Source organism: Grampus griseus (genome assembly GCF_964374135.1).
Source record: "Grampus griseus genome assembly, chromosome: 7".
Classification (NCBI taxonomy): Eukaryota; Metazoa; Chordata; class Mammalia; order Artiodactyla; family Delphinidae; genus Grampus; species Grampus griseus.
Window position 1 is genome coordinate 59,561,664 of NC_139001.1, and position 17,612 is coordinate 59,579,275.

General features: G+C 44.1%; 1 protein-coding gene across 11 annotated transcripts in view; it reads right to left on the reverse strand.

The window, feature by feature from the left end:
• Positions 1-17,612, reverse strand: part of RAPGEF4 (Rap guanine nucleotide exchange factor 4) — a gene marked incomplete at both ends in the record, with an annotated part of 319,238 nt that overhangs the window by 133,836 nt on the left and 167,790 nt on the right. For 10 of the 11 annotated variants that reach the window (XM_082657688.1, XM_082657697.1, XM_082657691.1 and 7 more), the window contains one exon: positions 3,540-3,612. The exons of the other annotated variant lie outside the window; for it this stretch is intronic. In XM_082657688.1, the coding sequence (XP_082513814.1) occupies positions 3,540-3,612 (73 nt within the window). The remainder of the gene's footprint in view (positions 1-3,539; positions 3,613-17,612) is intronic. 11 annotated transcript variants of the gene reach the window in all.

The following is a 17,612-nucleotide window of genomic DNA, read 5'->3' on the forward strand; positions in this document are numbered from 1 at the left end:
GCTCCAGGGATTTGAACCTGGGGGCAGGTCGCGCATAAAGACTACTACTAGCACACAACTTTTATTTTGGGCAAAGCAAACCGCTGCTGCTTCCAAGTTAGGTCCCAGCAGGCAATGGCTGTTTCCAGGGGTGTCTCAATTTTCTTAGCAAATAAGTTAATCATTCGTCCATTCACTCATTTACACACATTTCATGAGCACTCGGTCCAGGCTGGCACTGGTCCTTTGCACTTCCTTTGGGTCTGCTACTCTGCCATGGTAAGGGTGGCCGCACTGGAAGGTCACCAGCCCCAGCAGAGCTTACTGGCCCCAGGACAGTGAGAACAAGTGGCCTTATACTGAAGCGACAGAAGTCCAGGTGGTTTTGATGTGTGGCTTGCACCTAGCTTAGAACTACTGGGGTGGTGTGAGGGGGTTTGCAATGCAAAAATGCAGTACATCCAAATTCTGAGTAAGCAGGACTTTATGTGTTTAATAAGGGGCCATACAGGACTTAAAATATTGGCATTAAAAGCACCGAGTGCCCATCCTAATAGGCAGCAGTAAGCAGGAGGGGTAAGAAAAGAATAGATTATTAGGAAACATACCCTAATTAAACTTTGACCCCCAACCTGGGATAGTATCGGGACATAACAGCTCAGGCAGGAAACAAGGGGACAGAGAGGGTTGTCCTCTCGAGCAGAGTATTAATGAACATGTTTGCCATCAGTTCTCGGATCTGCCAGAAAGAGTAAGCGTGGCCCAATGCCAGCACTCTGAAATTCGTCTTGAGCTCATCCATCCATTTATCCATCCATCCAACGACCATTTGAAAGGACTAGAGTTGACTAATGAGGAGATACAGGGTTGTAACAGAAGCTTACTTTCTAGGAGGTTTAATAAGATAAACACACAGTTGTACAAATCATCGTATCAGAGCGGATAGAAATTAGGGTATCTGTAGAGAAATAATACTGAAAACGTGCTCTCAGGCCATGCAGGAACTTGCAAGTCGGGCTAAGGCATTAGAAGTCTTGGAATTTCACCTTCTATGCCTGGCCATGGACCAGCATTAAAGGTTCTGAGCAACAGAGTGGTATGATCAAGAAAAAGGAGGGAAGAGACTTTTCAAAATTAAAAGACACCTAAGACATAAAAACCAGAGGCAATGGCACAGTCCTTCATGGAAGCGCAGTTTGAACGATTAACTAACTACAAAGACATTCAGTTGGGGAAATTCGGACGTGGATTGAGTGGTGGATATTATTAAGGAAAATCATACCAGTAATTAGGTATGATAATGGTGTGGTTTTTGCATGGAAAAGTCTGTATTTTCAAAAATGCCTGCTGAAGTATTTGGGGTGAAATGGATATATATGATTAGAAGAAGGAAATATGGCAAAATAATAATATGAAAATACCTATCAAATTATTACTAATCTTATTTAAGTATTAAAGTTTAATATTAATTAAAGTGATGACAATACAGGTATTAACTGTATCATTCTGTATGCTTGAAATGTTTCATAATAAAAAGTAAATTAAAAAAGTTCTGTGTAAGTCAGGTGTAGGGTACACCAAGAGTGAAATAATGAAGGTTCAAAGCCAGTTGAGCCATCTTTGCTCTCAGGTCAAGGGTGATGAGGCCCTCAGCCAGGGGGCTGCAGAGGGGAGGGAAAAGAAAGAATATGAACACTACAGAGGAAGGAACAAGGGATGGACAAGTGATTAACTTCAGGGGGGTGGAGGTGAGAGAAAAGAGGACCCCAAAACAGTGGAGGTTTAGTACCTGGTATGGGAGGACAGTGGAGTTATGAATGGAAATACACTTTCAGGAGGAAGGATGGTTTGTGGGAATCACGATGTATTCCGTTACTGATATTTTGAGTGCAAGAGACCAGGAGGACATCTGGGTGGAAAGAGAATGAGATCAGTAGTCACTTGGAAAGTTAGGCTGCCCTTTGTAAGACTCAAACAGATTTGTATCAGTTGCAAGAAAGGATGCAACGGTGGAGGGGTCGGTATAGAGGAAAAAAGAGAAAAATAGCCAAGGCTGTCTGAACTTCTAGCTGAGGGGAAGAATACCCATGAAAGAATACAAGGGGCCAGAGAGATACAAGAAAACCAGGATAATGCAGTGGAAGCTGGGACCCAAGGGAGGATGGCGTCCGAACATGGAAAATCTTACCCAGTCATAGAGAGGGTGTAATAGTAATGACTGAGGCTGGCTATTGGTTGGTCACTGGAGAATTCAGATGGCTTGAGTCAAGAAGTATACGGCAGAAGGAAGACTTTGAGGGGTTAAAGAGTAACTGGTGGTGAGGAAATAATAGCTCACATCACCTGGGTGCTTATTATACGCCCGGCACATTTGCTTCTTAACATTTGACACGTTATGCTTCATTTAATCCTCACAACGATCCTATGAGGAAACTGAGGCACAGAGACACTAAGTGCCTTAACGGAAGTCACACAGCTAGGAGACAGCAGAGCTGGGATTTCCAGTTCAGTTACTGGTCATCCCTAGATCAGCCAGGGGAGAAAAATCAAGAACAGGGGAAGAAATGAAAGGAAAGAGAGATCTGCCCTCCAATACCCACCTCTCCAAGGACAGAAGAGAAACAGAGAAAGAGAGGGCACAGGCTGCCCAGAAACTGGGAAACAGAGGGGACGGAAGCTCACTTAAGATCCTGGTCAGGCGGGAAGGAGGGTCACCTGTAGAGAGTGACAAGTCTGAGCGTGAAAATGAGAGTGGGAATTCAAGGAGGTAGGAAGAGGATGGGAAGGGTGGCTCTGGCTCTGAAGATGCTTGGAGTGGAAGTACTGCTCGACCCATCAGTGTGTCAGTGTTGAAGCGCCACAGCTTCAGAAACCCCGGGGCTCGCTGCCTCGTAACACATATACGGACAAGAGCCAGGTAAGGGGACCCAGAGCCTCAACGAGCAACTCCCAGGGATGGTATCGAGTGCTGAAAAGGTGCTTCTGACATGCACGAACAGATAAACAGACTCAGGACACAGGATTTCTTCGAGTCTCGTGGGCACCCATTAGAAAAGAGCATCACAGAGAAAAACTTCCTTTCTTTTATGATCAGCCAGAGACTCACCTGGCTGATTCCAGATCTCTTACAAAAGGCCTGGAATTGGAAGAGGCCACGATTTAAGAAGAAGAAAGAATGAATCCCGCTGCTTCTCTCCTTGGTCAGTAGCATCAAAGGAAGCAAGAGGTGTGGCTCTCAGGGGTCTACGACAAACACAGTTCTTGAACCCCATTTTTAAAAGAGCCCAGAAACAACACTTTAAAATGAAGGTATTTTGGGAACGCATGCTGAAGTTCCAACTAGTACCAGAGCATACCTCCCTCTATCAGCTCAGACCACGAAATTACACTACAGGAACAATTTTTTAAAATAACTCAAGTGTGGGCTGGTGGGTCTGTTTATCCACAAGAGAGTCTGGAGACTTACTGTCAAGCTGGTGTAGGAAGTATTTTTGTGTCACATGAACACACATGCCGCACAACAGACTTTTATATCCAAAATGTTCATGTTTTTCACTTACTGTCATTGTTAGAGCCTGTTTCCATAACACCATAAGGAGGAGCCAGAAGTCCTGCCATGTACTGTCGATACTTCTGAAAGACAAGATTGTAAACTCAGGGTACGGATATTTACTCACTTTGAACATTCACGTATTTACATGTTAAGAAGCAGAAACGCTGGGTGTCAGGAAGCATCTGAGTCTTGTATTTATAGAGCCATGGAGCGTGCTGTCTGGGCTCTGGGGCCTAAAATAAAAATGCTGTGTTCTAAAGAGGTCTTCCCGGATGAGACTGAAAGAGCCCCTGTTGGGGAGGGAGTTCTATCACAGCCCGTTCCTCCATGTATTTGCGGCTGATTAACCAAACGGTGCGGGCTCTTACCCTCCCCTCCACCTCTCGCCAAGCCTCTCGTGCTCTCAAACACACGCTCAGGATTTTGAGGAGGGAAAAGACATTTGGTTTTTGCAGATGCAGATACGAATAAAAGTGCCGCCTTCTTAACAGGTGAATAGCACTGAATCAACTGTCTTTCAAAGCCAAAAGAAATGCATCTCTAGAAAATGTCTGTTTTGAAAGAAGCTGATTCATCGCCATTTACCAACTTCCTTTTACACAGTACACCTGCCCGTTATGTGACCTCCCAAGAACTTTCGATTTGTTGTCAAATACAATAGTTTGGCTTCATTTAGAACTACGTGGATTCCCCTGAATTGTCTCCCCCTAACTTTTGGTCCAGGCCTGCTTTAAAACCTGGGGCTCAGCGATACACATTAGCCTTGGGAGTCTGTGCTGTTTGGAAGGGATAAGGCTTGGCGAGCGTAAAGCATGCAGGTAGAGCACCCAACAAGAGAGGAGTGACATTTATGAAGAATGGAAAGTGAGTGTAAGACATCGTCTCTTCTCAGGTAATCAGTACAGCCTCCTCCCCTTTCAGAGTGAAAAGCTGGGCAATTTTATTTATTGCGTGGTGTCATGTATATTTATGGTTTATAATTATGATGACACATAAATGTTAAACAGCACCAAAGGAATCAACACTCTATAACGTGCCTGTGGGTTACACAAACGTCAGCAGAAAAGACTTCATCTGTAGCAATGGGCAGCTGGCAGCATGCAGTATTTGAGCAGCCATCTGGCCCATTTGGTAGATTTGAATGGTGTTTGTAAAGTAACATTGACGAGTTCTCAAAAGAGCCTTCTTCTAGTCAAGATGTGACTAGCTTTTTTTTTTTTTTTTTAATCCTGTTTTCTTCTCGTTCTGAGGCAACTATACTAACACCTGCACGCAAACATTTAAAATCATGATTTTTCTCCGCCTCTGAGTTAACTAATCACTCCAACGTACACATGGGACCAATCCATCACCCTGCATTCCTGACATTTCCTTTGATAATTCCCCAATTCTGCTTTTCCACTTGCTTATGATACTATCTACTTTTCTTCCTCATGAGAAAGCACTGATCAAAGCACACTTCTGGGCATAATATTATGCTGGACTCTGAACAAAACAGGCTCAGAGAGAGCAGATGGGCTAGGTTATGTTCTAAGAAGGTTCTATGACCCCCTACAGCCTTTTGAGGTATTCCTGTCACTGTTAGCAACTACATTAACAGGCTCCTGAAAGAAATAATTCATGTTAAATTAAAGGAGCAATTTTGCTTTGCTTAGAGATGTTGTTTTGGATGAAATTTGTCTCAGGCACCTCAATGTCAATTTCCATGAACTCCAGGGAAGCACCTTGCTGACTCCTAAATGAACAGGACTCTGCCTTCCTTCAACTCCATAGCACTAGGTCTGAGCTTGGCTCAGACCTAGTTGGAGCATGTTACCAGGGCTGCCACTCCTGGGAGCAGAAAACAGAGCAGCCGTTTGGGGCGCAGAGTGCGGGCTGGGCTTCCGCGTGTGTTTGTACTGAGCATCTACTATGTGCAGACTGTGTCCTAGACACTGCGCTTACTGCAGAGAACAAGCAGACAAGGCCCCATGCACTTGTGAAACATCGATCTCCTGCAAAACAGGGTACCCTGTCTTGCACATAATAGGATATTAACACTTATCGTTGACTTCGGGAATGTGAATGGACATTTTCAAACATATATAAAAATAGAAAGAATACCACACCGCATACTTAACATCCATCCTCAATAATTATGAACTCATGACTAATGTTATTTCATCTACAATCCTATCCACTTGCCCCTCTCAGTTATTTTGAAGCAAATTCCACATATATCATTTAATCCATAAATATTTCAGTAGGAATCTCTAAAAGGTAAGGATTCTTTTCTTCCTCCAAACAAAACCATAACACCACTATCACAACTAAGAAATGTAACAATGTCTCAATAATATCCAGTCAAGTGCAAATTTCTAACTGTTCCATAAATGTCATCGCTGAATTGAATTTAAAAATAATGTATTAGATACATAGATGAATGGAACAGAACACAGAGCCCAGAAATAAACCCACACGTATATGGTCACTTAATTTACAACAAAGGAGGTGCTGGGAAAACTGGACAGCCACATGCAAAAGGATGAAACTGGACCACAATCTTACACCATACAAAAAAATTAACTCAAAATGGATGAAAGTCTCGAACGTAAGACCTGACACCATTAAACTCCTAGAAGAAATCATAGGCTGTAGGCTCCTTGATGTTGGTCTTGGCATGACTTTTTTTGGATTTGACAGCAAAAGCAAAGGCAATCAAAGCAAAAATCAGTAAGTGGGACTACATTAAACTGAAAAGTATTTGCACAGCAGAAGAAACAATCAACAAAATGAAAAAATAACCTACTAAATGGGAGAAAATGTTTACAAATCATGTATCTGATAAGGGGTTAATATCCAAAATATATAAATATAACAGACTCAGAGATACAGAGAACAGATTGGTGGTTGCCAGAGCTGGAGGGTGGGGAGTGGGTGCAATGGGTTTTTAAAACCTATTTCTGCAGAACCCTGGGCTCCTTGGAGGACCCTCAGGCAAGGGTACCATGGAAGCAGAACCTTCAACTAGAGCGTCTTCACTTTTAGCTGATATATATTTAGAGTTCTAAGAGTAATTTCATTTGAAAGATGACTCTTGCTTCTAAAAAAGAAAAGTTTACAAACCACAGAATTAAATAATCTCTCAACTTCCAGCCAGACAGATGTCAATCAAAGATCTCCATGAAGAATCAACAAAGACCAAATTAGGATTTGCCTATGAAGTGTTAGGGGTTCTATTCTCTGTTAGAAAGACGTCTATGGTTGTAGATTGGCCAAATGACAGGCTGCTCCATACCTGAAAGGGTTATCAACAAAACCGGTAGAACTAAGAATTTAACTGAGATGCATCATGGTGCAATGCTGCCCTTCTCAAACTGAGGTGTGCAGATCCCCCTAGTGTAGCGCCCAGCAGGGCAAGAGGGTATGTGACAAGGGTTAACAGGAGCTCTTCCTAGAGCTTACCATTTTATTCTATGTCAAATAGTTTAAAGCATTACTTTTATATTATGGAGCAGAAAACTAAATCTGCATAAATTTTAAAGATTAAAGCACATGCAACTTCAAAGGAAGTTTGAGCTTGCTTCTGGCTACTTCTAGCTACAAAGGGTCTAGACCCAAGGCGTTATGTATTGATTTCCTCTACATTCAGAGAACTTCAGTGGAAAAACCCAAGCGCCTCTGATGTAACGGAAAGCGCGCAGATGCTGGAATCACACAAGAAAGGGGTCTTAATTCTGATTCTGCCACGTGCCACCTGTGTGAACCTGAGTGAGTTACTTACCTCAGTTTCCTGGGATAATATCACCCATCTTTCAGGGCCATTGGGAGGATGAGAAATAAAATCTAGAGAAGTGCCCAGCACATATTAGGCACTTAATACATGATTACTGTAGTAGTAAGAAACGATCAAGAATTGGTCAAACTAATCCCAATATATTTGACGATATTTCCCAAGCAGAGTGTCCAGCTTTAGGGAAGAACACTCTCTAAGTGACTTCTCATTACTGAGGCTGTTGATACACACAATATAAAGACCCACAATACATCCACTGACCTGTCTGCTAAAGGGAGCTATGGAGAAATAAGAATTTAAAGAATAGATGTTCTAAAGTAATTTTATAATATACTGCCTGCTTTCATACCCACATGGCAAAAGAGTCCAAGGAGAAGGGAAGAGCCCAGGAGAGAAAGCCCAGAAATAACTGAACGAAAGTAAGTAAAGCCTTTCAGCCATCAGAACTGATTTGGGTTAACAAAAATCTTAAAAAAAAAACCCTCTAAATTACAATTGGCCAGTTTTTAAAGCAAAGTCAGTGCAGGGAAGAAATCCTCAGGCTAGTGAGGCCAGAAGCCTGTTCTTAAATCAAGGTGGAGATATGCCACTGGCTATCCTAATGTTTTCTGAGAAAAGACAAAAGATGACAGTCTTAGGAAGGTTAAAACCTGGTCCATGTCTCAGCCCCTTCACTGTCCCCCCAAAGCCACCGAGGAAGGCTGGCTGGGAGGCTGGCAGAGCAGCTACCAGGCCGAGGGAGGCTGTGGGCAAATCCAGCTCTGCTGCACAGCCTTGAGCCCCAGGCTGGGGCTGCTGCCACCCAGAGCGGGGGGTACCTTTCTCTACTCCGCGCAATGGCCCCACATGGCCCAGCTGTAGCCTAGGAGCCAGATATAAAAGTTGGGTGGTGTCTGCTGGAGGAGGGGACATAGTAGACATATGTCATATTCTAAAGGCCAGTCTCAATTTGCCAAGCAGGACACACAGAGAATAAAGGCCGGCAGCCTGAACCCTAGCTAGATCCTCTGTGACAAGAGAAGAAGGGGTCCCAGTGGGGCGGAACTCCCCACCCTGGAAGTCAAGGCTTTCCTGACACACTGAGGGCTTTCCTGGGTGTTCTCTGAGCTGCTGCCCACTGCCAAGGCATCTAGGCTGCCAGCACGCAACTGTCACCACATTCCACAGCAGCCAGGTGCGGACCTCAGCTTTGGGTACAAGCCTTCCCAGCAACTGTCCCCTGCCTTTTGCCACCAACCCCATCCACCTAGGAGATCTTCAGGTTTCAGGAAAAACGTAAATAACATCCTTAGGCTGGGATATCAACTCTAGAAAAACATTAAAAACAGGAAGCCATGAGGATGATCGACAGGCCTTGCTGTGAACACCTGAGGGTAGGGGCGATGCACATGTGCTCAGAACAGGGACATGCTAATGACAGCTCATGGTGGGCAGTGTCCAGGGTTGCAGAAGAATAGAGGGGACTCTACCAGGGGTGTGGGGATATGTCGTGTCATCACGTCCCATTCATCACATCTGTACTAGGGTCTCCCAAAGTATTAAAGCTGAGTTCATGAAATGTAATGACAAACAGGTTGCCTGTACCTTCTCTGAAAGTATCCTGATTATGCGGTAAAATAACTTAGAATAGGGAGGTAAAGTATAGCCCCCCCCCCCTTTTCTGTTTCTTGGCAAGAGTTCTTTCACCACTTCTGTATGTGTAATGGATGGTGGGAAAACGGACATGGCACATTGCTCTAAAATCCCAGAGATCTAGAAAATTCTTAAACATGTGAAGAGGAGAAGGGGAAAAAGTAAAGCAGTTGTAGAGGGAAACCTTCATGCAGAATTTTTCTTTTTACCCTTTTAGAGCCATATGTACTGCTTCTCTCACAGCAGATCACTGGCTGGACCGAGTTTACCTCTTACTGCCGGCTTATTCTTTTTCCTTGTTTCTTGATTTCTCTAGCATCGACCTAACAGGCACAGAGAACTTCTATTGCCTCTTCTTCAGTGATGTTTAATTCATCCTTCGGCTCTAATATAGATATACCTAAATGGAGGCAAAATCTGTTTGCCAACTCCTGGCCATTTTTAATTCATGAGTAACCTGCAAGAGCTGTAGTTGGGAGGGCAATAATCACAACTATAGCTCTAATGGAGGAAGTTTCCCAAACCTGAATCGCTTAAGAATTCTAGAATGAAGCCCGAGTAAGATGCTGCTGCAAGTAAGCAAATACAGTCTCCCACAGAAACTTCCTGTTTGAAATTCTCTCTCCTCCTGGTCTGTGAAGGTGCAGAGATCCCAACCCATAGGTGGAGGGTCCCTCAGATTCCCTCAAGTGAGAGCAGGGCGGTGAGGAATACAGCTTAGGCAGCCCTCACTCAGTCACAGAGATGAGTCAGATTAGCCCGGAGGGAAAGGGAGAGAAAAATGCATTCACTAAAGCAGTCAAGGGGAAAAGAGAAGCACAGTGGGGTCCTCACAGTGGGATCCCCAGGGGCTTTGCTTCTAGGGATGGGGACAGCCATCCTCACGTGATCATACAATCATCTGCTTCTAGGGATGGGGACAGCCATTCTCACGTGATCATACAATCATCTCAGGGCAGTGGTCCCAGGGGATAGAAGTAAAAAAGGTACTGAAAACGTGGCTGGGTGGTAGAGCGTGGCGCAAATTCAGATCTGGGAGTCAGGGCAAGGACGTGAAATCTGAGGCTGAGAGGGCTTGGAGGTAAGGGCCAGAGGGCCTTCCAGGTAGAGGGGGAACAGGGGTGGTGTGCAGACAAAGACGCGTCTCTGGCAGGAGAGTCAGGATGAGGGTGTCGGGAGAGGGGAAGGCAGTGGGGACAGAGCGGTGCACGGGCCAAACAGGCGAGGCCTTGGAGGCCATGAGAGGAATTTGGAACTTTATCCTACTATAATTGGAAGCGGTTTAACTGGAGAAGTGACAAGAACAGACATGTGTTTTTAAAAGATCATTCTGGCTGCTGTGTGGAGAACGGTTTTGATGGGAAAATAAGGAAGGCATTAAGCCCTTAAGGGGAGGGCAGGCCTGGATGTGGCCCCTCAAAGGGGCCTGAGATTAGCGGAGAGGGAAGAGAGAGATACGGGGAGCAGGGGTGGTAAAGACCCTTCGTTCCTCAAGGCCAAACAATCTCCAAGTACTTAAGACTTGATGATAAAGCCTCGGATTTCTTGCCAAAGCACACTCAACACACGTGCGCTTTTAATATGACTAAAAGGTTCGGCGATTTCAGGAGGCTCATGAATGAGCTCATGAATGATTATAATTTTAGTGCACACTCTGCATCTTTGAGGGACTGAAATAGCCATGAGCTTCTCTTAGAAAAACTCAAATTGAGAGGAAGACATACACACACAGTAGGTCAATGCTACTTCATTGAGTCATAAAATAATTTGTTCTGGAGCTGTTATTGCACAGGAAATCCTCCTAAACTCTCTTTTTGCTAAGCCTGAACCTACTACAGTCCATCTAATGTATAAATGAGACTATGAACGTTGTCTCTAAATAACTGCTACCTCCTTGTTTATATAAAAACCTGTTGATTGACATTTTATTTAAACATATTCGTCTTCAAAGTGATGACTATTAAGTATAGTTATCCTGAATTAAAATGATGAAGCCCAGCACTTATAAAACTAACAGGAATATCGTCCTACATACCATGGGAATATGCAAATTCCAAGAAAGTGCTTAAATATTGATAATACAAAATTAGGATGCATCAATCATTTAAAAACCTAAAATAAAGGATCATTTCGCAGAAAGTAACAGCCCTGACTGTCATCCCATTAGAACAAGCTACCAACATTTTGACTTTGCATTCTTGCTCTACAATGTACTTACAAAGGGCAGCAGGCAGCGTAGGAGGGGGATTGGTGAGTAGTGATTCAGGAGGTGCTATAGTCTGGCTGTATCCCCGCCAAATTCATATGCTGAAATCCTAGCACCCAAGGTAACGGTATTAGGAGGCGGGGCCTTTGGGAGGCGCTTAAGTAGGAGGGGGAAGCCCCCATGAATGGGGTCAGTACTCTTCTATGCAGCCTGGGAGAGGGCCCTTACCCGACCATGCTGGCACCCTGATCTCAGACTTCCAGCCTTCGGAACTGGAAAGAATAAATTTCTGTTGTTTCAAAGTCCCCTAGTCTGTGGTATTCTGTTATAGCAGCCTGAACAGACTAAGACAGTGGGTAGGGGGCTCTTTTCGTGGCCCAAACAGGTATCTGAACTTCCACTTTAGAGGCATTTCTTTAGTTTCCGGCTTTGTCCCTCAAAACCCGAAACCACTGGGGCATAAGTACTATGCATTTCCGTGGCTATTTTCTGACCGAGTTTCTCTAGAAGCATCCACAGGTTTCTCTCACCTGACCTCCTTAACCCCACTCCTACCTGAAAGCCCACTGTGCATACAGGACCCCGGTTTTTGCCACATCCACGAATGGAAGCTACACAAGGGCAGTGACTTCTGCCTGTTTCATACACTGACGGAACTCGACAGCCTGGAGTCGGCTGCTTCTTACCTTCAAACGTGCTTGACCTTTGGAGCCTTTTTACTTGAATTTATTGCAAACTCCCGCAGCTTTTCTGCTCACACATTCGGTGCCTACTTTCTTCATCTCCCTTCACTGGTAACATTTCTACTAGTTCTGCTCCAAGGTGCTGTCAACAACCTTGAAACATCCTTGTCAATCCAATCCCATATATACGGACTGCCTATATCTGGGGAATCCCAGTTAACAGCTCTGTGTGGTCCTGGAAGCTTCTGTTTCTTGTGGAATACCGTACTCCTTGAATTCCTTGAGTGGTTCCCGGCTCCTGTCACCTCTCTGCTCTAGATCACCTGAACTGTTTTCCTTGCAGACTGTGCTCTTAGGCGTCTCGCCCAGGCCCATACTTTCTAATCCCCTCTGTATCATCAAGTAACAGACTAGGCCTCCACTTCTCTCCTCACGAGCACTAGGAGGTGTCAATAATGAAAGCGGTGCATTCGCCATTCTGGAAAACAGTGTGGAAGAAAACACTAGAGTGGCTTGTGTCCTAGGGGGTAGGGCATGAGAAAGAGCAAGGCTGAAAGAGTTGGGGGGATATAAGCTTTAGGATCTAGGCAAACATGAATTCCCAACCCGGTCCTGCAAACCGCCACTGGTGCTAACAAGATTTTTGAGCCTTCACTGGACCTGGCCCCCAGCTGCCCCTCCAGCCTCAGTTCCTACACTCTTCCCCTTTATTCGTCTCCAATCACATTGGCACTTTGAGATCCTCCAGCACACTGAGATTTCCCCTCCAGGCCTCCTGCTGCCTGAAGCACACTTCCCACTGCTCATCCTTGCCAATTTCCACTCACTTGCACTTACGCATGGCCTTCTCTTAGCTCCCAGTTTACAGGAGTCTCTTGTTATTTTCTCTCCCAGTGTCATACCGTTGCCGTCAGTGTGCCCAGTTACTGTGTGGTTCTGTACTGTATCTGAGTGTGTGCTGGTCCAGTGGCTCTCTCCTCTTTTCTACTATAGGCTAATGGAGGGCAGGGACCACATGTATATTCCCCCACTGCGTACCTAAGACCCAGCACAGGGCCTGGAACATAGCAGACTTTCAATGAATATTTGTTGAGCAAATGAGTAAGTGAATGGATTACTGATAGTATTTCTCAAACATTCTGAGGTTCAGGTTCCCCAGTAATAAACCAGAAATATCACCATATACCCCTCATGGTTGATTGAAGGACTGAATGAGATAACCCGGGTAAAGCACCTCACAACCCAGGCACACAATAAATACTAGTCCCCATTCCCTCTACATCATGATTTCTTCTCATACTGATTTGGCCAAGGGCTACGTTCCCAGTTAAAAAATTAATGCCTGAAAGAGAAATAAGCCTAATGGATGAAGATCTACAAAAATAAATCTGGGGCTTCCCTGGTGGCGCAGTGGTTGAGAGTCCGCCTGCCGATGCAGGGGACATGGGTTCGTGCCCCGGTCCGGGAAGATCCCACATGCCGCGGAGCGGCTGGGCCCGTGAGACATGGCCTCTGAGCCTGCGCGTCTGGAGCCTGTGCTCCGCAACGGGAGAGGCCACAACAGTGAGAGGCCAGCGTACTGCAAAAAAAATAAATAAATAAATCTGATAATCTGAAGATACAATGAAAGAAACCATCTGAAACCACATGATGTCCACGGTCAAATATCTCTGAGATGTTTGTTTGCTCTTTATGAATAAGCTTCTTGCTTTTAGAGAAGGGACAGGAGAAGCATGAAGATCAGTTGATGCTGATAAAACAAGACCTAAACTTAACTCATCAAAAATCTCTAAGTACTAATCAATTTTGTAATTTAAAAGAAAGTACAGAGGGATAGAGCAGCCAGTCTTCTCTACCAGAATTAGCACCAAAATGCACTCGTTAGTGAAAATTTAGTTTTAAGAGACCCATGTATGAATCTAGCTGAAAAAAACTGGCAGCCATATATAAATAGATGATGGTAGAAAATGATTCATTTTATATATCCAACTTATTTTTTCATAATTCTGCCTATTGCTGTCGCTTTCTAAGCACATCATTTTTAAATAAGTTTGCCTTTTTATTTTGTTCTAACTACCACTGTCCCTTTTTCTCTCCCATTCTTCCTCTCTAGTATAAAAATTTTTATTGCTATAAAATAAATAAAAGCACATGGCAAAAAATTTAAACTACACGGTTTGTAAAATGAAAAAAAAAAATTCTCCCCTCTCACTCCCCTCCCACCTACTGACCTACCCAGGCTACTGCTGAGTTCACCACTGACACTCATTTCTTCTGTAAGGTCCAGAGTTTTTCTATGCTCATGCCAACATATACCTCTCCATTGGCTTTAAACAAAAGGGATCATATGGTACATGATATTTTGTCCTTTTGTTCCTAATAATACATTTTGGATAGCTTTTGCTATAAGAACACATTTCACTATCGCTTTCTTGTTAGACACCTCACTTGGGGGCTATATCTCCATTTAACTCAACTGGGGGAGATCTGGAAAATATATTGAATTTGCATTGTCAATAGATCTTTCCTGAGTTTAAGACAAAAAGATAAAGATCATATATACAGCTCTTACCAAGTGGTGATTTCAGTTTTATTCTTGAAAATCAGACAGCACTGTAAAAATTTAATTCCAAGGCAAACAAATGGGCAAGCATATCACTTGGAAACGTCTCTGATCTCTCTGGTGGCTTATCTAATTGGTATCATTATGTTGTAGCGCCATCGGCTGCCAACTGTATTTTCTGTAAACTTGAAAAAGGCTTCCATGTCATCCATTTGAAGAAAAAATATTGTGTGTGCTCCCTCCCCCAACACTGTCAGAAGAAAAAAGAAATTTAATTAAATTTCAATCTCTGACAGTTTAAAATAATAGAAGAGAAATTATAAAACATTATGGATGAGAACTACCATACGACCCAGCAATCCCACTCCTGGGCGTATACCCTGAGGAAACCATAATTCAAAAAGAGTCATGTACCACAATGTTCACTGCAGCTCTATTTACAATAGCCAGATGAATGGATAAAGAAGATGTGGCACATATATACAATGGAATATTACTCAGCCATATAAAGAAACGAAATTGAGTTACTTGTAGTGAGGTGGATGGACCTAGAGTCTGTCATACAGAGTGAAGTAAGTCAGAAAGAGAAAAACAAATACTGTATGCTAACACATATATATGGAATCTAAAGAAAAAAAATGGTTCTGAAGATCCTAGGGGCAGGACGGGAATAAAGACGCAGACGTAGAGAATGGATTTGAGGACATGGGGAAGGGGAGGGGCAAGCTGGGATGGAGTTAAGAGTGGCATGGACATATACACACTACCAAATGTAAAACCGATAGCTAGTGGGAAGCAGCCGCATAGCACAGGGAGATCAGCTCGGTGCTGTGTGTCCACCTAGAGGGGTGGGATAGGGAGGGTGGGACGGAGATGCAAGAGGGAGGAGACATGGGGATATATGTATATGCATAGCTGATTCACTTTGTTATAAAGCAGAAACTAACACACCATTGTAAAGCAATTACACTCCAATAAAGATGTTAAAAACAAAGCAAAACATTATGGATGGTGTCTGAGTATTATTTTCTGATTTTGGTAACTGTGTTGTGGTAATATAAGAAAATGTCCTTGTTCTATGGAAACATACCCTGAAATATTTAATATTTAGTAATAGAGGAATACAATGTCTCAAATTACAAATGATTCAGAAACAAATGAAAAAGACAAAGAATGACAAAGAAAACGAAGCAAAATGCAAATAATTGGCAGAATTGGAGTAAAAAGCTTAGGGGAGTTCTTTATGCTATTCTTGCATTTTTTCTGAGTATATTTAAAATTATATAAAAATTAAAAGTTTCCAAGAAATGACAAGGAGTCAGAGTTGAAACTTTAAGTGATTACTCTTAGTGCATTTATTCTGTCAACATCTGCCTTCCCCAGCTCGGCTCAGTTACAGGCTCTGCCTCCATTTTGTAGGTCCAGCTGCCCCTGACTCTCTAGCAAGTCCTTATCCAAGTGGAAGCTCTGTCCCCACCAGCAGGGACAGTGGTCCCTGGGTGCCACGTGTCTAGGTATCTGGCATGTGGGGAGGAGGTGTGCAGGGGTAGAAAGGGTTACAGAGCGACAGCCTTCCCCAAATCCCACCTCATGTGCTTGGCCCCATGGCTGGACTTTGACCTTGACTCCTTACGTGTCCACTCCTCGGCTGGGACTCGAGTCTGGCCCTCAATGCAGTCCACAGCCTGCTTGCCCTTGCCTGCCTCCTTCCCTAGAGGATATTTCTTGTCCCTTTTACCTCTAGTTCTAGCCTGAAATACTGCCCAACCTTGACAGATGACACAAAACTGCAATGCAGTCACCTGGTCCGGTTTTTGTTTGTTCTTTCTCTGCTGGCAACCCTTTTATCCAGGCCTCACCCATCAGACCAGAGGACCCTCCTGGTCTCAATGCCATCCTGGATCAAGGCAGACTTTGCTAGGCTCTCCGAGCACTGTCATTTTGATTGTTGGCCACTGCCCTCAGAGGTCAGCCTTCCAGCCTTTTGTAATCAGGTTTTCTGGGAATTGCTTTCTGGCCTCTTTGCATTCTCCACACTGGGCTGTCTTGAGGCCCGAGGACACCAGATGTCTCATCTCCACTGTAAGCAGAGCTGAGGAGTTTAACAGTCCTACACAGAGTAACCTCTGATCACACACAAAAACAGACTGATTTCTGCTGCAATCTAGAAACTCAACTTCAAATGTCAATTCTCAGAAAATAGCTACATCGGGCTTTCCTATAAATTCTCTCTCTAGTGCTAGAAGGAAAGAAACCACCTTTCCACCAGTCAACACAAAATCTAAACAATATGATATGAGTGTGCCATGCTTATGGAAACCCAAAGTATAAGACACGAATTTGTGTTTCCCAATTATTTGTAATATATAGGTATTCTTGATTTTATTGTAGGTTTAAATAAAATTCCTGATGTTTTGAAAATATCATTGCATTTTGCCCCAATAAACATGGACATGATTTTTTAATAACATCCATCAAATACATTGAGGTATATTTAAATTTGGGGGGAAAATTAAAGCACACTGCATCAGAGAGTTAGAACAATCTGGAAAGAAAACTTTAGGGAGTGGAGGAGCACCTTATTAAAAATTCCTTGTAAGCCTCACTGGGAAAGGAGATATTGCCAACCGCTTTTCCACACAGCACACAGCTAATGTGGACAAAAAGGATGCCTCTTCCTCCAGTGAAAATGTCAAGCTGAAAATGACACCTTTAAGGAGAGATGTGGCAGCCAAGTGAGGGACTCTGAATCTGGACCCCAGGACCTATGGGAATCTTATCTGAACCTTCTCTGCCCACCCTCAACACCGCCCCCCCCCCAAAACGATGACATTCTGGTTCGTCTCCAATTAGAGGTCCAGCCTGTCTATATCCCAACGAGCTGGGACATCTGCCCAAGTGCCTCTTCATCTCACGTATGGGTGTAAGGGAGCTGGCCAAAGGGCAGTATATGAGTCTGAACAAAAATGCTGACCAGATGGTCCTGTCCAAATGGGTCTAGAGAGTGCGGGGGGCCTGAGGAAAGGTACGGAGTTGGGAAGGGGGGGACGGTGGAAAGTACGAAGCACGGATCAGAGTCACTCAGAGCAAAGAGGAGGTGGTTGGGCGATGCTGACTGAGTGCAAGGGGTACGCTGTGTGGCTGGTGGATGCATTCAGGGGGTGCAGGATTAGGCAGCCACGCTGGACTTCTCCCCGGCTTTCCTGTGCTCTCCACTACAG